This window comes from Anolis sagrei, chromosome 4 (genome assembly GCF_037176765.1).
Source record: "Anolis sagrei isolate rAnoSag1 chromosome 4, rAnoSag1.mat, whole genome shotgun sequence".
Classification (NCBI taxonomy): domain Eukaryota; kingdom Metazoa; phylum Chordata; class Lepidosauria; order Squamata; family Dactyloidae; genus Anolis; species Anolis sagrei.
In genome coordinates, this window is record NC_090024.1 from 11,117,493 (window position 1) to 11,141,497 (window position 24,005).

The window sequence follows — 24,005 nt, forward strand, 5'->3', positions numbered from 1 at the left end:
AAGACAATTTTACAATGAAACCAAGACAACAAAACTAACATATCACTAATACACAACATCTAATTACACTAAAATAATCCGCTCCGTCTTATCGTGGAATCATAACCAATCTCGTAGTCGTAATCCATTCCGGTTGTCATTTCCAATAACATAGCACTCAGTTGAATGCCATCTCGAAAAGCCATGTCTTCAGGCCCTTGCGAAAGGCCATAAGGGAGGGCGCCTGTCTGATGTCAGCAGGGAGGGAGTTCCACAGCCGGGGGGCCACCACCGAGAAGGCCCTCTCTCTCGTCCCCGCCAGACGCGCCTGTGAGGCAGGCGGGATCGAGAGAAGGGCCTCCCCAGATGATCTCAAGGTCCTCGTGGGCTCATAGGCCGAGATGCGGTCCGCAAGGTACTTTGGGCCGGAACCGTTTAGGGCTTTGTAGGATAACACCAGCACCTTAAATTGGGCCCGGTAGCAAATTGGCAGCCAGTGGAGCTGGAACAACAAGGGCGTTGTATGCTCCCTGCGTCCTGCTCCTGTTAACAACATGGCTGCCGCGCGCTGGACTAGCTGAAGCTTCCGGGCCGTCTTTAAGGGCAGCCCCACATAGAGAGCGTTGCAGTAGTCAAGGCGGGATGTGACCAGAGCGTGTACCACCGTGGCCAAGTCAGACTTCCCAAGGTACGGGCGCAGCTGGCGCACGAGCCTAAGCTGTGCAAATGCTCCCCTGGTCACCGCTGAAACCTGGGGATCCAGGCTCAACGATGAATCCAGGATCACACCCAAGCTGCGAACCTGTGCCTTCAAGGGGAGTGCGACCCCATCCAGCACAGGCTGTAACCCTACATCAGGGTCTAGTGCAACATCTCAACTTTAGTTTGCTGCATGGACACTGAAAGAAGAATTTTACTCAACATGATTGTTCAATTTTGGTTATGTATAAAGTTTAAGGATCCAAAAGGAACTTTAAACAGAGAATATATGACTTATCTTAGAAAACATTTAAAATTGGTGTTGAGTTCACACAGTACAAGTAGAATACTTCCAGGTTAGCTATACATTACAGTTTATTTAAGATGGATATAAGTATTTTTTATATATGTAATTTGTCTTTAAGATGGAATTGGAAAAGGCTTGAGGTCAAAAAGAAAAGAAAAGTGGCAGCTTTAGATTTGGGGGAAAAACATGGAAGGACAAGTGTTGATTTATTTATTTCGTGTCAAAAACATTATTTATTTATTTATTTATTTGCTTTACTTCTATACCGCATTTTTCAGCCTAGATTAGGCGACTCAATGCGGTTTACACAGTGCAAGTTATACAGTAATATACAGTTAAAAACACATCACACATTACAACAAAATCAACAATTATTATCAGTTCCTTATCAATTCATAACGCCTCAACAGAACAAGATCCATTCTCATAATCCTTGTGCCATTCCTATGTTCAGTTTTACCGACTTCCTGTGTTCAGTTGTTCAGTTGCACTGATTAACCAAATGCTTGCTCATAGAGCCAAGTCTTGACCTTCCTCCGAAACGCCAGCAACGAGGGGGCCTGTCTGATGTCAACCGGTAGGGCATTCCATAGCCGAGGGGCCACCACATAAAATAGTTTATCTAAAACTGATAAAATAAAGGGATTGCAAGCTGCTTGATAATAATAATAATAATTTTGATACTACTACTACTACTACTACTACTACTAACAACAACAACAACTTTATTTTTATACCCCGCCTCCATCTCCCCTAAGGAACTCTGAGAAGCTTACATGGGGACAAGCCCGGGCAGACCCACATTGTAAGGTGTTTTTAAAAGGGGCAAACTTGGTAGCAGCTCCAACTTGTTAGCAGCATAGATTTCCATCAAGGGATCTGGATTTAATATTTAGTTTTGTGCTAGTAAGAAAACCAATAAACCAATGAAGAAGGCATTGTTTAAGATTGCTCACTTTTAAGGTGGGTTTGTTGGTGACAGTAACTCCTTGCAAAATGGGTGTCAGAACTAGCAGTCCTTTCAATAAATCCAAATTTATGTAGGTTGGCAGAAGACATGTTTACCTTTTTGATTCAAATGCATCATAACTGCAGGGTTTCAATATAGAATTCACTTACCAGATGTCTGCCTTAAGCCAAAACATACTATATAGAAGAAATGGCGCACTTTAGATGTGAGTAGGACAGTAAAGGCATATATTAAAAGAGAAAGTCACATCAGATATGCAGAGGCACTATTTATATAGTATATGCTTCTAGAGTAACAAGGATCTGAAATATTTCCTACTTAAAACCATGTTTAAGCGTTGGGAATTCTTTCTTATTCTACACTGAAGAAGAAAAACTCAAATTCCAAAAAAAGTTAAATTAAGTTGAATAATAATAACTGATTTGGGCAGTATATCATATTTTTTTAAAATAATGAAAGGACTGCATATTCTTTTTGCTCACTCTGTTCTGGCTTTATAAAATGTTTTATGCATTGTTTACTCATGTACCATTTTCCACTATTTTTTGAAGGTCTGCTCACACATTACAGCCTTCCTCGGGAGACGAAATTACCACCAGTGTGTCTGTTCAACTTTATAATGGTGAGACACAGCAGCTTATCATTAAACTGGAAAATATTGGGACTGAGCCTTTGGAGAAGCTGGAGGTTACTTCAAAGATGATCAACACAAAAGGTGTGGGTTTGTTTTTGTGTTTGTTTTGCTTCTGTATTTTTCTTGATGCCTTGGAAAGATTACAGGTATTTCAGGAGCTCCCTCCAGTCCAATAATACGCTACAATGCCATGCCATAATAATAAAGTTGAGAAGGAGAAAAAGAAAACAAGAACATTCAGGCATTGGTTTTTCATATAATAGTAGTAGCAGCAACTGAACATAAGACATTCCATGATAAATGGGCTGCAATTGTATAAGGGAATATGTGGAAAAAGTATACATTGTTGAAAAACATAGACGAAAAATTGTACAGGGCTTTTAGATTCACACTGATAAATAGAATGTAGTATATCAGACACAACTGTGGTTGAGGAAGAGAACGGGAACAGCAGAACTTACAGCTCAGGCAGAGGGAAAAAACAACTTTTGAGACCTGCAAAGGAGGTTCAGTGCCTTTGGGAAAAGAGAACTGGGCTTTTAGCAGTTCTGGGTCCCTTCTACACTGCCATATAATCCGGTTTCTGACTCCAGATTATCTGCTTTGAATTGGATTATATGGCAATGCTGACTCATATAATCCATTTGAAAGCAGATAACTTGGAATCAGATACTAGATTATATATATGGCAGTGTAGATCCAGCCCTGGAATTTATTTATTTATTTTGGTTGCTTCTACCCCGCTCTTCTCACCCCGGCGGGGGGGGGGGGGGGGGGCTCAGGGCGGCTTACAAAAGCAAGGCACAATTCGATGCCCGCATTACATAACAGCAAAGGACAATAACATCAGTTAACAACAGCAATTTTAGCAATAACAACAATTAACAGAAAGCAATAATTATTATCGGCAAAAACAACCATAAAACCAGTAAAAACAATAAAAGCAATAAAATCAATACAAACCTCATTGATGGTCAGCGTTTCACGGTTTCATAGTTTAAGTTCCAATTTCCACAAATTGTCGGTCCTATCCATCTGGTTTCCATATCTAATTGTCAGGATGCCCAAAGGCCTGTTCCCACAACCATGTCTTTACCTTCCTCCTGAAGGCAAGGAGGGATGTTGATGCCCTGATTTCCCCCGGGAGTGAGTTCCACAGGTGGAGGGCTACCACTGAGAAGGCCCTCCTCCTCGTCCCCACAAGCCTCACTTGTGATAGCGGTGGTCAAGAGCAGAGCCTCCCCAGATGATCTCAGATTCTGGGCTGAGACGTAGAGGGAGATACGTTCGGACAGATACACTGGAAGCAATGCAAAGCAAGCTGACAAAGCATCTGTGGAATAACTATTGGTAGGAACACTACTATTCCAAAGAAAAACATTATTTGCAGCATTACATATTTATCTAGTAATACCTAAACTCTTGTATAGAATCTGAATAGATTACACAGCCCAACCAAAAAAAGGTTTCTTGGTTTTTAGTCCTTTTCCTCAGGTTTCCCTGCGTGGTCACTGCAATTTACACATATATGGTAATATCCGGCGCTCGCGCCGGCAGCAACGGAAAGTTCACGAGACTAAAGATCAGTTGGAGCAGCCCCTCCCGCCCCTCTCCCCCCTATAAATAGCCCTCCTGAGAGGCTGCGCTCAGTTCTTTCAATCCGCGCTAAAAACGGCAGCATCAAGGAAAGCGAAAGGACTTTTATTCTAAAAATGACAACAACTTCCTTTAAGAAGTGTGCTTTGTGTCCGAATAAATATCCGGACAATGATGCACATTCACATTGCCTTGTTTGTTTGGGAGAGGAACATCTCTCCCAGCCATGTGACATTTGCAGAGCATTTACTCCGCAAACAAGGAAGAATAGAGAGTTGCGGTTAAAAGCGACGCTGTATGAACAGGCTCTGCTCCCTCCATTAGAGGGCACTTCTGATAAGGCCGAACCGGCCATTAAGAAGAAAAAGGTGATAAAACTACATAAGATTAAAGCCAGTAAGCCCTCTGAAAGAGGTGAAGTGGCTCTAAGCTCTCAGACAAAAAAGCCTCAAAACCCCTCTAAGGAGGGAGAAATGGCTTTACAGAGCCAACCGCCCGGTAAAATGGCGCTTACGGCTCGCGAAGAGGAAAAGAATGAAGGAGCGACCCTTCAATTACCTGCTGAGACGGGTTCAAAAACTGCGGCGCCATCGATGGCCTCGGCATCGACACCAATCCTCACTCAAGGCCCCAATGATACCGTGGCTTCGGTATCGAGGGCCCTCTCTTCGCCAGTTGGAACCCTCCAGATGACTCCTCGGCGCGCTCGAGGTCGAGCTCCATCGAGGAGTGCAGCAAAAGATGGAGGACGCCGGCGTCGGAGCCGCTCGGCGCCGAGGATTTCAGGCTCCTCCTCCGACTCCTCCTCTAGCTCGGGCTCCTCCCCCTTGAGGAAGCGAAGCAAAGGAGGGAGGGCACATGACAGCCCGGGGAGTAATTCCCATGCCTCCAGAGGGAGATGTATGCCAAATCAGCCATCCTCTACTGGTGTTGTTCAAGGCAGCCAGGACGGGAGGACTGGCAATCAGAGTAGCAATTGCCAGCCACTACCTCCATTGATGCCCTATGGGGGAATTGTCCAAGGAGGTCAACCCCAATCTGCTTATCCTTTTATGACTCAGGGAGGAATGGTTCAAGGGAACCAATGCCAGCCCTCCCAGTTGTTTGCAAACCAGGCGGGCATGTTTCAAGGTGGACAGTTTCTACCCCCACTTCCCTTTATGGGCCAGGGAGGTTTCTGGCAGATGGCTCCGAATGGACAGATGCTTTACTGCGGAGCACCATTGCTTACGCAGTGGCCCCCATCCAGCAATAACGTGCACACTGCGCCCTCTAATGGGCAAACCCAAAAAGGGAAAAAACATTCAACTAAGTCTAAGAAGAGTCACACCCTTGCTTCAGAACCAATAGTTCTGCAAGACCAGCTGACACCTCTAATACAATCTGAGGTGCAACAGATGGACGACTGCCCATCCTCTGAAGAGGATGTGATTATTCAAGATAATTATGAGGAATCAGAGCAAGATGCTCTCAATGAAGAATACTCGAAGTTCACTTCGCTTATAAATAGAATGGTTCGCGCACTTGATCTTCCGACTCCAAAACAGCCAGAGTCAGTGGAAGACCCGATGTTCCCTGCTGAACAACAGGCATCTGTGACTTCAACGGCACTTCCAGCTCTACCTTACCTGTTAAAGCTTACTAAATCGTCTGAAGGCTCTCCTTCATTGGCTCCAGCAATCCCAAGGAAGGTGGACAATCTTTATAGGATTGATGTATCTTCAGCAAGCTGGATCGCTAGGCCGCCCATCCCTAATACGGTCATAGCTGAGGTAGTGAATGGTCAAAAGGGCAAGAAGTTAAATCCTACACCATCTGATAAAGAAGGAAGGAAAGTGGATGCTATGGGTAAGAAGGTCCACATGACTGCTGGACTCTTTACTAGGATGGCTCATTTTGCAACTTATATGAGCGCATATCAAACTCATTTATGGAATAAAGTGTTCCCGTACATAGACCTCATTCCAGAAAACGAACAACGTTTTCCGCGTGCATTCCACTCAGAGGCTTTACTTTTAGCGAAGTTCCAGAAAGACTTCGCCAAACATATGGCGGAAACTGCAGGGAAGCTTTTTAGTAACGCTACTTCTATAAGAAGACATGCTTGGCTACGTGCATCGGCTTTGTCTGAGGAAGGGCGTACTTTAGCGGAACACTTACCTCTCCACGAAGACGGCCTTTTTCATCCTACAACAGATGAAAGACTGAAACACAATCAAGAAATGAAAAAAACAATGCAGATATATGGTTTCCCAAAGCAAGGATACTTCCAACAGAAACCTCGATGGCAGTCGTCCCCATCATACTTCAAAAGGAATTCTGGTAATTTTTATGGAGGCCAGCTACGACAACGTGCGCCTCTGAACTCTAGGCCATACATTCCGCGAAAGCAAACCTATGGGCAAAGAAACAAGTTCCAGCCTTACCAGAATAAGCCTAACCGCCAAGGGGGAAACAAGCAGCGTTTTTGACATTTTCCCTATAGGCGATGGGGAATCCAGTTTACTTACTTTAGTACCTTCTGTTTCATTACAAAGTTGTAACTTTACTGTTTCCGAGAATCTGAACATTGTTAATTCAGACTTACCTTATTTTGGGGCGCGTTTAGCCCCTTTTTACGATGTTTGGTCAAGTATAACTACTGACTCATGGGTGCTTCAAATTATAAAGTTTGGCTATTTAATTGAATTTGAAAATCTGCCGCCTGTGGGTCTAATTAAGACCACACCTCCTTCTCCTGCTCTTGTGGAGGAGATTAAGATTTTGCTATCCAAGGGAGCGATAAGTCCAGTATCTCCAGCAGCATATGGACAATGTTTTTTCTCCCGTTACTTTTTAATATCTAAAAAGGGAGGTGGCTTGCGCCCAATATTGGATTTACGAGGGGTAAATAATTTCATAAACTCCAGAAAGTTTCGCATGGTTTCACTTAAGACAATTCTTCCGTTGTTAAATAAAGATGTATGGTTTGCATCAGTAGACTTAAAAGATGCTTATTTTCATATTTCTATTAATCAGCATCACCGTAGATACTTAGCCTTTAAAGTCGGTAATCAGGCATTCCATTTTAACGTCTTGCCTTTCGGGTTAGCTACAGCACCAAGGGTGTTTACAAAATGTATGGCCACAGTGGCAGCGTACCTCCGCACATCTGGGATAACGGTTTTTCCATACATTGATGATTGGCTGATTGTCTCGAATTCGAGAGACACACTCTTATCGCATATCGACAAAACGTTGTTTCTCCTCCAGTCCTTAGGTCTAATAGTGAATTGGGAGAAATCCAACCTCGTCCCATCAAGACGGATGCAGTTCATCGGAGCACTCTTAGACTCAGAGACTCAGAAGGCGTATTTGCCCGACGACCGCTTCGAAAGGCTGCAGAGTCTTATACTTCAGATTACAAAACGAAATGTTGTAAGGGCCAGACAGATTCAAGTAATATTAGGGCATATGGCGTCGACGACTGCGGTGACTCCACATGCAAGACTACATTTCAGACCCCTTCAGTCCTGGTTCCTGTCGGTTTTCAACCCGTTATTACACAGATCCAGTATGCGCCTATCTTTGCCTGTGCAACAACGCGAACACCTTTTATGGTGGACGGAACGCCGCAATGTTTGTGTTGGCCTTCCTTTTCATCAACCCAAGCCAACCAAAATCCTAACCACGGACTCCTCACTCACGGGATGGGGAGCACATGTGGATGGGTTGACAACCCAAGGGACATGGACTCCTGTAGAAACCTCATACCACATAAATCTGTTGGAGTTAATAGCAGTAGAGAAAGCACTGAAGGCTTTCGAACCAATTCTAAGACATCAAACAGTCCAACTAGTAACAGACAATACAACAGTAATGTATTATGTAAACAAGCAAGGAGGAACCCATTCAAGGGGTTTATTGGAAATAACACTCAGGGTGTGGAATTGGTGTATAGACAGGGACATTCACCTCCTGGCAATACATCTGCCAGGGGAGCAGAATGTGTTAGCGGACTTTTTAAGCAGAAACCCCCTCACCTGCCACGAATGGACTCTGAACAGGCAGGTTGCAGCTCTACTATTTCGAGCATGGGGGAGACCAGAGTTAGATCTATTTGCTTCGGCCCAAAACACACAGTGCCATCTATTTTGCGCCAGGACCAGCCACAAGCTGATGCCCAATTGCCTGGGCGATGCTTTTCTGCTGCACTGGGGGAGGTGGAAGGTTTATGCGTTCCCTCCGTTCCCACTTGTACATCGGGTAGTTTCGAAACTAGCCCAGGACCGGGCTCAAGGGATCCTAGTTACCCCATGGTGGCCCAGACAACCATGGTTCTCCCTAGTTCTAGAAATGTCCCAAAGAATATTCAAACCACTTCCTCAGAGGGAAGACTTGTTGACGAAGGAGGACGGCCGGGTGCTATACCCGGATGTCCAGAAATTGAGACTGACAGCTTGGCGTATATTTCCAGCCCAGTAAAGTTAATTATGGAAGCAGCCCAAAGACAATCCACGAGAAGGTCGTACATCTATAAGTGGTCAAGATTTTCGAAGTTTGCTCAAAATAAAGGGGTAGATCCTGTTAAAGCTCCAACATCTTTGGTGTTAGACTTTTTGGCCCATTTGGTTAATTGTGGTTTGTCCTGGTCATCTTTAAAATGTTATTTAGCAGCACTGTCCTGGTTTAGGAGGAAGACAGGCTTACCATCATGTTTTAGTGACCCAATGGTGTCCCAATTCATGAAAGGTTTAAAAAATCTGAGACCTCCAGTAGCACCAATTGCTCCATCATGGAGTTTGGAGATAGTACTTTCGGCCTTGGTCAAACCCCCATTTGAACCATTGGCGAAGGTGGATATGGCATACTTAACGTGGAAAACTGCATTTTTGGTTGCTGTAACATCGGCACGAAGGGCGGGAGAGCTATGTGCCCTAAGGTGCGATGAGCCCTATATGAGAATACATAGAGATAAGGTGGTTCTAAGACCTGATATATCCTTTCTACCGAAAGCGACAAGTAGGTTCCATATGTCGCAGGAAATTATATTACCTGCCTTCTTCCAAGACCCAACCTCTTCTTTAGAGAAGAACTTGCATATGCTGGATGTACGTAGGGCTCTTATATATTATATAGATAGAACCAAAGGTAGCAGAAAATCAACGAGGCTGTTTTTAAAATACAGAGAGGATTCTGTGGGACTTCCTGTTTCTTCACAGAGGTTTTCATCCTGGATTGTCTCAACCATTAAACTTGCTTATCAATTATGTAGAAAAGACTTACCTTTACAGGTTAAGGCGCATTCTACAAGGGCAATGGCCACTTCGACGGCATTTTTGAAAGGTGTTCCACTTGATACTATCTGTAGAGCAGCCACTTGGTCCAGACCAACGACTTTTGTGAAACATTACAAGTTGGATGTGCAGTCGAAGGCGGATGCAGCATTTGGTAGAGCGGTACTTTTCTCGGCTGTGGCATGACGCCCTCCGTCCGGGTTAAAGGTTAGCAGCTCGCTAGTCTACCATATATGTGTAAATTGCAGTGACCACGCAGGGAAAATATGGGTTGCTTACCTGTAAACGTAGTTTCCCTAGTGGTCACCTGCAAATTTACACAACCCGCCCTTCCTCCCCTCCTACCTGATTGTCATGCCCCAGCTCTTCTGTATGCGATTTTAGCGGCGGAAGAACTGAGCGCAGCCTCTCAGGAGGGCTATTTATAGGGGGGAGAGGGGCGGGAGGGGCTGCTCCAACTGATCTTTAGTCTCGTGAACTTTCCGTTGCTGCCGGCGCGAGCGCCGGATATTACCATATATGTGTAAATTTGCAGGTGACCACTAGGGAAACTACGTTTACAGGTAAGCAACCCATATTTATTTGGGGTGCTGATTCAGAAAATTGTATGGGATAGACATCATCAGCTCTAGTTTCTTTAATCAGCATGCTTTTTTTATGGGCAAGAAGATGGACTTGGGATAGGCATATGGTCTGTTTCTCAAAAACTAGAGTTGATAGGGGAAAACAAGTGCTATGTTTGTAATCAGCAGGTCAAATATACCCAGAAACAGGTTTAATATCAAGGCACCACAATGTGTTTTGGCCAGTGCTATCATTCAGAATTTATTTATTTAAAGTATTTATACCCCAGCTTTATACCCTGCCCTTCTCACTCCGAAGGGGACTCAGGGTGGGTCACAGAACACATATACAGCAAATATTCAATGCCTATTGTACAATGACAAGGCAGAGAACAGATAGAGGTATTATATAGGCTTTTCCCCATCTTTCGACATCTTTGGAGTTTGTGCTCAGATGCGGCCAGAGGGGAGTGCTGTTGCTCCATCTCCTTGCCAAAGAACTTTCTTTGTTTGTAAACTTTCCTTCTTTTTTCTGATTGAAACACTGTGACTAAAATACCACCCCGCTTAATGCGGTTCCTATTTTATCTACTCACTGATTTTGATTCGGTAGGTGGGTGAGGAGCTGGGGTGAAGGTCTGGCGCTCACTCTAACCTGGCTTCATACTGTCAAACTTTTGGTTGGCAAGATTCATTGCAGCTGGTGATTAACCTGTTGTGCTAAAGCCAGCCCTTAATTCCAGTTTGGCAGACTGTGGAACTGTACACGATTCCCCTTTTTGTAGCTATGCCTTACCTGGGCAGGTAACTAACCTAACCCTTCTGGTGACCACTGTGACTGGCAAAATCTAGCAGGAAGAATGTGGCTAGTTGATGAAGCATAACTCTGCACAGTTGACCCTTTAAAACAAGTTTTGTTGTTCTTGGTTCAAATTGGAATATTGAAACAAACAAGATGGTCCAGATACAAAACAGCAAAACACATGAGTGCAAACTATCAGAGTACATATGCATGCAAACTATCTCTTTTCCATATCCTTGCTGTGCATATCAGCTTGTTATTCATGAATGGGATCCAGAATAAAATGTTGGCGTGTGCAGTGCTTTTTTTATAATATGAGGGAATGTTTAACTTTTAAATGTAATTTTAATTGTATTTTAATTGTATTCCAACTTTTGCACCCATGACATACATATTTAATTGTTTATCAATGAAAAGAGTCAGTATTCTCTGACCACTGTTGACATGTGGTCCTAACTGAGGTGAGCATTCTACCTCTAAATACTTTCCCTTAAGTTTAATGTGTTCTTCCATTCACCTTGTGTTGCTGAGAGCATGTGTATTTCCTCTCTTGCTTCTTAGTGGCTCCTTTTAGGCTGTATTCCAAGTAAGGGCTGACGGGAGTTTCAAGATAGTGACATCTGGAAGGCCACATGTTCTGCACTCTTATTTAAGTAATAAGAGCCATAATCAAATCACATCATGACACAGGACTCTAAAAAGAACCCTGAAGGTTTTATACCTCTTTGGTTTCAGAATGTCGTAGAAAATGAGTTTCTAGGAACCTCATTTCTTATCTGTGAACAGAGGTCACCTTTCAGTGCAGCATGTCTCATCAGTCTTACCTCAGTAGGGATTTTGAACCGTGCTTGTTTCAAGTAATGTGTGAACAAAGTGAACGTCTCACTTTAAATATATCAGAAATAAAGTTCCAACTCAGTAGTTCCCCCAACTTCTACCACTGCATTTTAATAACTGGGTAACATTCCTGGCAGGTCTCAAGCGGGGTTGATTTCCAGATTGGCCCAAATGGGCCACCCTTGTTTTAAATAAGACTTGTTTTTTACTTGGTCATTTCACTTTTTCTTATTTGTTAGTTTGTTGACGGCAGCTCTTTTGACACGTATTTTTTTTAACTGCTGCAACATTATTCTAGTTTAATTCACTAACTTCTACGAACATTGCTGATATCCTATCCACAGGCTTTGAACTAATTATGTATAATAAAAATGTGTATTCAACCTTTCTGCTTCAAAGAAAATTTTCATTAACATCAAAATGCATATTATACTAAGGACGTGCTTTGAATCCCATGCTTATGATGCCTCTTGCATATGCAAAGTGCATTTCTCATTAAAGCAGCTATGCCTGGGATGAATGGATCTTAGCATGGGGTGATGGTGAAAGGATTTAACTCCTCCCTTTCTGCTTAAAATAGTTTGTCCTCTGAAAACACCCACTGTTTACACTCTAACATGCTCCTTTTTGAAAATATCTTTGGAAGCATCATGCTGAATGGTTAAGTGGGATGGTTTTACCCTTTTCCCGCAAGGTGGTCCCCACATCCTTTCCCCTTCAGTTACATTCCTCCTGACTGCACCATTAAAAGGCATTATTTAAGTTAAGACACTTGTAATGGGACTTCATGCAAACTGATCTATGTTAACTTAAAAAATAAGCTCCATTATGGTGAGGCTTACATCCATGTATGTGTGTGTATATATATTTCAGCCTTTGTCACAACTAATTTTGTTGGGTTTGTGCATCATATTTGCAACTCCTTTGAAGGCTGTATTCAATAAACATGACAATATTGCTCTTGCATCTTAAATAAGGATATAACATTGGCTTCTAAATAACTTGTCAGAAACTTATTTATTTTGACTTATTTCTAACTTAAAGGAACGGGAAAAAATTCACACTATTTTGTATAAATTGCTACTCATACGGTAGTAATACGGATGTATAATTTATCAGTATTACTACTGTACAAGTAGTAATGTATTTATTTACTTATTTTCTATCTGTTTCTCAACTCTGGGGCTCAGTTTGAGATAAATATAAATTAAACATGGAAACATTGAAACTTTATGAAGCTAAAAGTAGAGTTAAAAAGCAATTTTGAAAAATAAAGATAATACAGTTTATTATGAGAAGAGTTTTCCCTGTGATTTTGAGCTAGCTTCAAAGGTCTGTAAAAAAGTATTTGTCTCTTACTGGAAGGACACCAGCCTGAACACTCCAGAAAAGGCCTTCCAGAAGCTTGGACCATTCTTTATTCCCACTAGATGCACCTGTGAAAGTGGTAGAATAAAGAGAAGAGACTGCCCTGGGTATTTCGCGGCAGAGCAGGATCATATGAGAGAGCAGGGACCTTCAGATAATATGGACTTGAGCCATCGGGAACTTCATCTACCTTGGAGGAGAAAGTTGTAAGCCTTTTGGGTCTAGAAAGCAAATGTAGTCATTTTTATATCCATATCCAATTAAAGTTAAACAAGACATCTGCAACCGCAGCACATCATAAAAAATTAATTCCTGTCGAGTACTATATTTGGTATCTAGGTTAAATTCAAAAGGAGTGACCCATATTTAAGCACACACAGAATATTTGGAAATGTATAATACTTTCACTCATATACTTTTCAGTTAGGATTTGGCAGATTAGGCAGACTTTTAAAAGCCTTATGTCAATTGAGATTACTATCAAATTGATAATAACATACTTATTGAGTACCCGAGAACTATTGCTTGGAGTTCCAGCTATATAGAAATCATATGCACAAGGCAATTGAAAAACATAAAACCACAGATTGCATACCCCTGTGGTAATTAAAGGCCACTTCCAACAAGCTTACTTACATCATTTACAGACATTACTTTATTATTCTTTTAGTATTGTAGTTAAACTTTGAGACCAAAATCCTGAAAGGACTTTACACTAGTTGAACTATATGTGATATTAGTAGGCTTGCATCAGGAAGTTTCCTTATGCCAGCAATTCCCAGCAATTCAAGTTTTTTCAGCAACTCAACAGTTTGCCGTCTTGCCCTCTCGGATGCTCCCGCTTCCCACTTGTCTTCGCAAACATATGGCATTTCAGTCATGGAGGCTGAAACTTCATTGGTTCTCAACAAGATTTCAACCTGAAATATGCTATATAATTTTTTTCTCCTGCCTGCCTATCTTCAGAAGGAGCTATGTTGAAGACTGCATTGTTTTCTTGAATGGTCTGATATATTGGATGATCTGTCTCTGGTTATAATTACTGTGTATTTTTTTTAATACAGGAAAGCTCTTTGGTGACTTTCTGACCTGGAATCTAGAAGACACACTCTCGCAATTTCCCCTGAAACCTGGGAGCACTGCTACATTCATTGTTTACATTAAAGTAAAGCTTGATTTCTCCTGCCAGGAAAACCTCCTGCAAGATCTTAATGATGGTGAGTTTTGGGTTCTCTTTCAGTATGATGATCTGTGCTTTTCTTTGAGTAAGAAATGCATTCTGGGTCAGAGTTTGAAGGTTAAAGAAAAATAATATCTTGGAACCCCTTAGGAAAAAATAGTAACATGACTATAATGGAGCCAATGGCTAACCTAAAAAGTAAAGATTTCCCCTTGATGTTAGGTCTAGTCATGTCTAACTCTGGGGGGTGGTGCTCATCTCCATTTCTAAGCCAAAGAGCCGACATTGTCCATAGACACCTCCAAGGTCATGTGACAGGCATGACTACATGGAGAGCCGTTACCTTCCCACCAAGGCAGTACCTAGTGATCTACTCACATTTGCATGTTTTTGAACTGCTAGGTTGGCAGAAGCTGGGCCTAACAGCAGGAGCTCTTCCTTCTCCCTGGATTCAAACCACTAACCTTTTGGTCAGCAAGTTCAGCAACTCAGCGGTTTAACCCGTCGCACCACTGAGGGCTCCTATGGCTAAACTAGTTGAGCCTACACATGTTTATAAATGTTTTTCTAGGAGTCCACCAGCTCACTAAGCATTACATATCTATAATTTATTTTATTTGTTGTGGATCTGGAAGATTTTGGAAAATACAACAAATTCTGTGTTGCTAAATTTGATTAAAACATTACAACAGGATACTTGTGCACTTTGAGGAGAAAAGAAGCATATATAAAAGCCAGCCTAGTTTATCAGCATTACTCTCAATATGGTAATTGCCTAGTAACACTTATTACACCATGTCTCAGAGATGTTACTAATTCAAATACTGCAAGAAAAGTACTATTTAAACATGTATCCATTTGTGTAGTGAGTTCTGTGGTGCCCCAAACTTCATTCTCTTCTATTATTTAAACAAATTATTCCATATCTTGATCAGTCCGAGGAAAATCTGGAATGGTAAGGAGGTACTTGTCAGACTTGAATTAGACGTGTTGACTAGTATAATTCAGGTGCAGATCAAATATCTATCATTTATTTGCATTTGTTTTATTCAGCTTAAAGGCATAATAAATGATGTAGGAAATCTATGGAAAACATTCGTTAGAACCTAGAGATGAATCTCTTGCCTTTGAAAATAAGGAACTAATTAGCTATGCATGTATTTTATTTTCCAGGGATATGAATTATTCTGTTTATCAGCCGTTAAAGGCTACTTGATCTTGAATTCCCCCCTTTGGTCAAAGTACAAATCTCACTGGGAAGGATAGCATTTGAAGAAAGTTTCAGTCATTCAGCTAATTCCACATGGAACGTTACATGTTTAAAACAACCCTCTTAATGCTGTACTGGTGGTGTACACCGTCTGTATGATGAAGGGTTGGATTCCCAATGTCAGACTTCTAGACATTACTTTAATGTGGAAATTTGAATGACAAATGGAGGATTATGTGCAAATCACTTTAATGGCTTCTTGATGCGGCATCATTATATGATATTTTGAATTTAACTGAGCTCATTAATAAAACCTGTGCTCATAGGATATAATGGTTTTGTCTGACTTAATGTTGGCGCTGTTTTATTGCAAAATATTCACACTAGTAAATGTATATTAATTCAGTGTAATGTAGACTGTATGCCATGTTCTTCAGTCAGATTTCTTTAAAAAACAGTCTTTTCCCCCTGCAATTAGCTCATTTTAAAAATAGCTGTTAGAACATAGGGTTTGTTTTCATATTGTTCCAGACCAGGAGAAAACCTTGATCTTGTGTGCTTTCCCTTCAAGACAAAATTACGAGTCATTGGTTAATTGTAGATTGCTATACATAGAGCTATTCTATTTGAAGGCCATTTTAACCAAAAGCACTTCAAATCTCTATTGGATTTCCAAAATAGTTGGACACCAGACCTCATGGATTATTGTCATCCTCTCTTCTGAGTAAAATGTTCACCTTGGTTTAAATAACAGATCACTTTACAATGTAATTCTGGAAATTATCTTCAAACTGGGAAGTAGGAAAAAATAATTTTGGCCTTTGTCTTCCGCTTCTTCCCATCTTCAGATGGAATTAGTGTGAGTGGTCTTCCACTTTCCAGTCCTTTTCGACAAGTGATAAAGCCCAGGGTAGAAACTAAGCCTATCAACCCTTCAGAAGCAAGCAAAGTTGGTGACTTCAGTCATGTCAAGGTACGTGAGTAGTATTATCATAAATAATTATGTAGCCTTCTTTAAATTTACTATGCTGAATTGTGTGTGTTTCAGAGGTTCCTAAAGCTGTGAGATGAAACAAACCTTGCATTTTAATGTCTCTCCCCCCCCCCCCCCCCCCAGGAGCATTTCATGGTTGAAAACCCAGTCATGAAAGTGTCATGATGTAGCTCAATCATATAAAAACAAATTATATGTGGTATACAAATATTAAGGTGAAAAAGTTCTCTGTTTTAGTGGTTGCTGCTTTGTTGGTTCTCTACTTTATGCTTGTCTTGCAAGGCTAGCAAAACATGAGTGGATTTGCTCCCAAAGTTGGGCTTCACATGATTGACTAGCTGTAACACTTATCCATGAACTTAATAATAATAATAATAATAATAATTATTATTATTATTATTATTATTATTATTATTATTATTTATACCCCACTTTATCTCTCCTGCAGGAGACTCAAAGCAGCTTAACATAACAGCCCAGTTTAGGGCTTTGTAGGTCATAACCTGCACCTTGAATTGGGACCGGAAACTTATCGGCAGTCAGCGGAGCTGCTTTAATAAGGGTGTTGCATGTTAAAAAACATTAAAACATTCAAAGTTAGAAACCACAACACGTCCTGATTTGATCTTAAAAGCCTTCATCTTTAAAAGTCTGCCTGAATAAAAAGGTTTTAGCGTTAACACCGGAAGGACAACAGGGAGGGGGCCAGTCTGGCTTCCCTGGGCAGGGAGTTCCAGAGTTGAGGGGCAGCCACTGAGAAGGAAGGCCCACTCTCTCATTTCCACCAACTGTGCTTGAGATGGAAGTGGGACTGAGAGAAAGGTATCTTTTCAATAGCCCAGGAAGGTTCTTACAAAGGGTTGTGGTCAGCCAAATAGCCTGGACCTGAACCATCTTGTAATAATAAACTTGTAATAGGCAAACTGTCTATGAGTTAGATATGCATGTGCAAATTGGGTCACAGGGACAGGGATGTGAGATTGGCAATAGAATTCTTGCCCATACAGGAGGACTGAATGATAGAACATCATGCTTGAAATATGGGTCCAACGTTCATGCCCTCGTCAGAGACTACTTTTATGGGAGTTTTTTTTTTTTTTTTGCTGTGGCACACTTCTCATCTATTACCTACAAGAGAGAGAAGTAAATTTATGTTGTTAAATGCAGGTATGTCCATTCTGATGGGTCTTAAAGCCCACTTGGCTTGAATGTCTTGTGCCACTGTTGTTCTACAGCTTTTATTTGGACTGATGCCAGTTTCAGGAGGTCTTAGAACTGGAGACGGATAGAGAGGAAATGCAAGACATGTGAAGAGAGCCCTTTCCCAGCTGCTCTACTTGACTGTCTTTCTGTGCGTTATTTTTTCCCCATTCTGTGCCCTATTAGCAAGTTATCTGCTACACATTTATTGCTTGCCATTTATTTAGCTTTTCCCAATGGTGTATAGAGGGAGTGACACCTGGCCCAGGGACTAGACTCACTAGGTGGCCATTAAGCCATGAGTTATTTTTTTGCATTTTTACAGATTTTCCCTCTACAGCTTATTACAAGTTCTTTCAATAAATAGGTCAGAAAATGGCCCTTTAGATCCATTTTCTTGTGTCTGACTCCTTATTTCATGGTGGGAGTTCAAATCTCTGCTACACATTTATTGCTTGCCATTTATTTAGCTCTTCCCAATGGTGTATCAACAGGTTTGTGATTCACCCCAGGTGCAGGAAATAAGAAAGCGCTTTGTTCCAGAAAACACATTTTGCATGCCACATTCTTCAGATGTGCTGATGCAAAGTTTTCATTTGAAACATTCTGAATTAAATTGTAAAATATCACAGTATTTTGCAGTTACTGATATAGAGATTCAAATACTTTGTATTTATTTGTTAATAAAGCACTTGAGAAAAATGAGGTTGACATTCTTGTATAACTGTTGTTCAGCTGTTACTATCAGTGGGAATCTATTGGGCTTACTTGTGGGCAGTATTGCTACCACAGACCCCTAACCACTGTTCGCCAGTCATCCCTCTGTGCAGTCTCTGCTAGAAAACATTCGCATTGTCTTGGTCAGCTCTGGTAGCAAGGACAAAGGGTTGCTGGAAGGGCAGTCCTCTCAGTCTAGCTTAGTTATTGCAGAAAAGGAGCCTTTAGCAGTAGCTACAACTTTACATCAGGTGAAACAAGAAGAAGTCAGTACTTTAGGCAGGCTGATAAAGGGATAAATGCTCCGTCCGTTTTAGAATCCAGATGAGCACATGCTGAGCCCTGAAGGTCTGCCTGATTAGCAGAGAAATTGTCTATACACAGGTAACACCTTAGAACATAGGATAAAAGTCTCTCAAAGCTTCAGCCTTGTTGAAGGAGAACGTATTGTTGCGTTGTGGTGTGATTCTGGACTCTGAGGCTCTGGATTATTGACTTTGTGGATTCTGAACTGCACTCTTGACTGCTGTATTTTGGTTTCTGACTGTTTTTGGACTGTCGATTTTGTTGACCTTGGACTGGATTTTTGTTGTATTTGTTCCTGAATGAATTCTGAAACTATTTTGGCATGACTACGACTTGTATGTGTGTATGCTAAAACTACTAGCCTCTAACAGTTGGGGCTATTTCTGTTAATATACTGGGATTCTGTTTGTCTCATTGGTCGCATGGGAAGCCTTTGTTTGTTTAACCGGGACTTGGAGTAACACAATAGGCATTCCTTTTCTAGGCAGAGCCTGGAAATACACTGGAAGTTTACATATTTTTGTTGCACCAGTGGGAGCCGTAGGAACATAGCAACATAGGAACAGGTGCAAGTTGCTTCCGAACTGAGCTGAGCTAAGGAGAAATAATCCTATATTTTTCAACTGCTGTAAGCCAAGCATTCTCTTCTACACCCCAGAGATTCGTAACTAATGGTTATAACAATTATAACAAAAGCATTCTACAATAAATTGTTAATAAATTGAGTTATTTTATTTCTGCTGCATTGTAAGATTAATTATTGCAGAAAGCAAAACATAATTATCTAAGCACAGCTGGAGTTTTTTAGCTTTTGTTCACACTTCCAGAAAAAACACTTTCATAGACCCATCAGTAAAGTGCTTCCCAATCTTTTCTCCTCCCAGTCACCTAACTGTTCATTTCTATGCCTGTATTTTACTACGTCTTCTCAAAATCTGTTTATGGAAGGCCCACTTGGATTTGAGAACAATGCTTGTAGAAAGCAAATGTTTCATATAGCCAGGACAATTGCTTTAAAATCCATCATTCTTTTGTTATATGTATTTGGGTTTCTTAGTACCTGATAAGTAAAAGGAATTGTATGAGGTTTTTTTCCAGGCAACATAATGAGGCCCTCTTCTAAGAAACAATTCTGATGAATCAGTTTTATCAATTCATTGATAAACTATAGATTACCCATGCTTTTTCTAACCTATATTTTTGAAGGAGAAAATATAGTAGTGATTCATTTTCGAAAGCAATTAGGAAAATTTTCAAATAATTATAGAAAAGTTTGTGTGTGGAGTGTAGAAAAAATACCCATAGTTGTTTAAAAAACACTACAAATCACTTCTTATTTTGTCCATGTAATTAGAGCTGGCTGATTGGAGAAATAAAATTTTAGGCATTCAATTCTGCATTTTGTGTATGTCATACACAGGTTATTTTTTTATGTAGAAAGTGACGGCAACAGTTGATTCTGAAACTAAAAGAAAATTCAAAACTTACTAAGTTTAGTCTCTTGCTGTAAATAATGAACAAATGAGTGTAACAGTTTTCATCCTTACTACTTAATCTGCTGTGGTTGGATAGTATTTATTTATTTATTTACAGTATTTATGTTCCGTACTTCTCACCCCAAAGGGAACACAGGGCGGATCACAGAACACATATATGGCAAACATTCAATGCCAATAATACGATGACAAGACAGACAACAGATAGAGGTGTATATATAGGCTTTCCCATCTTTTGGCATCTTTGGAGGCTGTGCTTGGTTCATGCCACAGGGGGTTGCTGTTGTTCCATCTCCCTGCTGAAGAACTTTCTTTGTTCATAAACTTGCTCCTTTTTCTGATCAAAACGCTGTGCCTAAATACCTCCCCACTTTAATGCAGTTTCTATTTATCTACTCACATTTGTTTTTGAACTGCTAGGTAGGCAGAAGTTGGCCTAAAGATTAGGAGCTCACCCTGATCCGGGCTTCGAACTGTCAACCTTCTGATTGGCAAGATTTATTGCAGCTTGATGATTAACTAAAGCCCAGCCCTAGTTGCCTTTTTAGATTAACATTCTGATGAAATGTACGAGTAATCCATACTCTATCATTCATGTATGAATTAGTTTATGTTGTGTATAAGAATAAATTAATAGAACAAGCCTATTTTTTACATTCCTACTACGTACTATATTGGCATTGTGATTCATGCTTTGTCTTTTGGGTGTTCAACTGAGAGTGTCATCAATAATTAATCTTTGAAAGCTTTGAAACCTATATATCAGAGAAATTTGGACACTTTAGTGGATAATCTACTTTGGAAATTGATGAAAGAGAATGTGTCCCTATTGTTGCTCTTGAAGCACTCAGTGACTAGGATTTCTGCTATTTCTTTGTCTAGGATTTCAGATATATCAAACTTTAAATACTCAATAAAATTGCTATGTCTGGTTGATCTGGAGTGTTGCAAATAAATCGATAACATCCAACTTGCTATTCTCATCTAAATTCAAGGACCTCTTCACATTCTGAATCCGTTTAGACCCCAGTAAGTTGTTGTGGTGGTGTTCATCATGGTGATGTGATTGTGATGGCTACCATAAAATAAACCTATTTTCTTAGTAAGATTTGTTCAGAATAGGTTTACTATTCCCCTGAGGCTGAGAGTATGTGTTGTGGCCAGGCTTAATGGAACATTGAACTGTGGTTTCTTCAAGTCTTGGTCCAATACTCAAACTATTACATAAAGATGCCACTTGATATTGGATTAGAGATGTGAAATAATGTCAAGATAATTCAGAGAAGCTAGGCTAATTTCATCAGGAAAGGAAATTCCAGCTGTTGAGGAAGATGTTGCATTCTTCTTCAAGACTCAGAATTGGAGTTTGGTATACTTGTAGATCCGATTATAAATCTAGATGTGCATTTGGGGATGGTGTCCAGATACACTTCTGAGACTTGTTTGCTAGCTCTGCTAAAAAATTACATTTTCAGCTTTCTGAAAATGTAAAATTTGGCCAAAGTGAAGAGTCAAACTGTTTTGGTTGTCAGGAATTTTTCCTTCTATTTATCAAAATGAGGATAGTTTTTCTTGTTCATAATCTTAGAGAAAGTGATAAGTTATATGCATTTCATATTGAATTCTCAGGGAAGGAAGGGAACAACCCAAAATGTATGAAGGATGACTCTTTTACAGGCAGATAGTACTGATAGAATTGCTGAATTACAATTTTGATCTGAGTGTAGTGGGTAAAATTATTGGGTTGTTGTGTCATGTTCCAGAAGCATTCTCTCCTGACGTTTCACCCACATCTATGGTAGGCATCCTCAGAGGTTGTGAGGTCTGTTAGAAACTAGTCAAGTGAGTTTTATATATATGTGGAATGTCCAGGGTGGGAGAAACAACTCTTGTTTGCTTGAGGCAAGGGTGAATGTTGCAGTAGGCCACATTGATTAGCATTGAATAGCGTAGCAGCTTCAAGGCCTAGCTGATTGCTGCCTGGGGGAATCCTTTGTTGGGAGGTGTTAGCTGGCCTGAGTTGTTTCTTGTCTGGAATTCCCCTGTTTTCTGAGTATTGTTCTTTAGTTACTGTCTTGATTTTGGAGTTTTTTTAAATACTGGTAGCCAGATTTCCATGGTTTCCTCCTTTCTGTTCATTTTCATGGTTTCCTCCTCTCTTTTGAAATTGTCCACATGCTTGTGGCTTCTCTGTGTAGCCTGACATGGTGATTGCTGGAGTGGTCCAGCATTTCTGTGTTCTCAAATAATATGCTGTGTCCAGGTTGGTTCATCAAGTGTTCTGCTATGACTCACTTGTCTGGTTGAATTATTACACCAAATTACTTACAGAAAGGTTTCAATATTAAGCACAAGAATTCCTTTTGGGCTTCAGCATTAAAATCTGTGGTTGTCTATTCAAGTTTGGTAACCTAAGCCAGAACATTATTATTATTATTATTATTATTATTATTATTATTAACTTTATTTGTACCCCGCGAGCATCTCCCGAAGGACTCGATGCGGCTTACACAGGCCGAAGCCACAAAACACAATACAATAGAAAACATAACAAGCAATAACAAAGCAAATCAACAATTAAGCGAAACAGCAATAACAATACATCAAGACATATTAAAACTGGTTCGGCCGGCGAGAGGGGTACAGGGTTAAAAGTGCTGAAATGGCAGGAGGGGCGTAGGAATTAAAGTACGGTGTGCAGCAATGTTAATTGTGCTAAAGTGCTACTAGGACTTGGGATGGGGATTCCTAATCCGAGAAGGCACAACGGAACAGCCAAGTTTTCAAATTCCTTCTGAAAACTGCTAATGTAGGGGCCTGTCGGAGATCTTTTGGAAGGGCGTTCCAGAGTCGGGGGGCCACCACGGAGAAGGCCCTGTCCCGTGTCCCCACCAAGCGCGCTTGCGACGTAGGTGGGATCACGAGCAGGGCCTCCCCAGATGATCGAAGCGAGCGTGTGGGTTTGTAGATGGAGATGCGGTCACGCAGGTAGGGTGGTCCCAAACCGTTTAGGGCTTTGTAGGTGAGCACCTGCACCTTGAATTGGGCTCGGAAAATAAATGGCAGCCAGTGGAGCTCCTTAAACAGAGGGGTAGACCTCTCTTGATAATGAGCTCCAGTTAGCATCCTGGCTGCTGCCCGCTGAACATCCTGTTGATGGGCAAGTAGAGATACAGGTTCCCTGACTATGAGAAGAGAGCATCAAAGGAAATGTGAATAAAGAATATTGCTAGTTTATTCAATGAACAATACATGAATAGAACACTTGTGAGTGGCAAGAGGAGGAAAGCCAAGCCTCTGAGGCATCTCTCCAGCATTTTGCTGTTGTGAGAGAACCACAAGAGGAAACAGAAGGAAATTGGTCTCCTCTGAGAAGAAGCCCTGGAGGGAGTGTCATCCAGTCACCAAGCCCTGCAGTGGTGGTGATGCTATTGAAAGAAATCCAGAGCACTCATTCTACACAATGTGGAGAAGGCTGCTTATCTCTTCATCAAAGAAAGGATGTTAAGCAGCAGTAGCCCTTCCTTAAAGAGAAAAGGCTTTGCTTAAGACCAAGATTTAAGCACTTGTGTCAGCAGAGCTGAGAATGCAGGGAGTCTGTGCAGTTGCTCAGTAATGAAACACGTTCCTCCTTTAAAGGATTTAAGCTAATGCTGTTGAAAACGGAATAATTGGAGAAAAAAACAACTTATCCTCCCTTTGTGAAATATGTTTTTTGCCATAAATTGGGTGTAAGCTACACAGTGTTGCAGCTATTTTGAAGCGACAGGTCTCTGGGATGCCCAAGGGCAAGAGAAGAGGAGGAGTGCGATCTTTCCTTCTACCCATCTCATTCATTGTTGCATGTAAATAATTCTGTCTGTTAAAATAT

The 24,005-nt window shown here is 41.0% G+C and overlaps 1 protein-coding gene across 2 annotated transcripts in view; it reads left to right on the forward strand.

Moving 5' to 3' along the window:
• TRAPPC9 (trafficking protein particle complex subunit 9) overlaps positions 1-24,005 on the forward strand; it is a 334,050-nt gene that overhangs the window by 62,179 nt on the left and 247,866 nt on the right. For both annotated transcript variants that reach the window (XM_067467261.1, XM_067467262.1), the window contains 3 exons: positions 2,507-2,670; positions 14,096-14,248; positions 16,270-16,394. In XM_067467261.1, the coding sequence (XP_067323362.1) occupies positions 2,507-2,670; positions 14,096-14,248; positions 16,270-16,394 (442 nt within the window). The remainder of the gene's footprint in view (positions 1-2,506; positions 2,671-14,095; positions 14,249-16,269; positions 16,395-24,005) is intronic.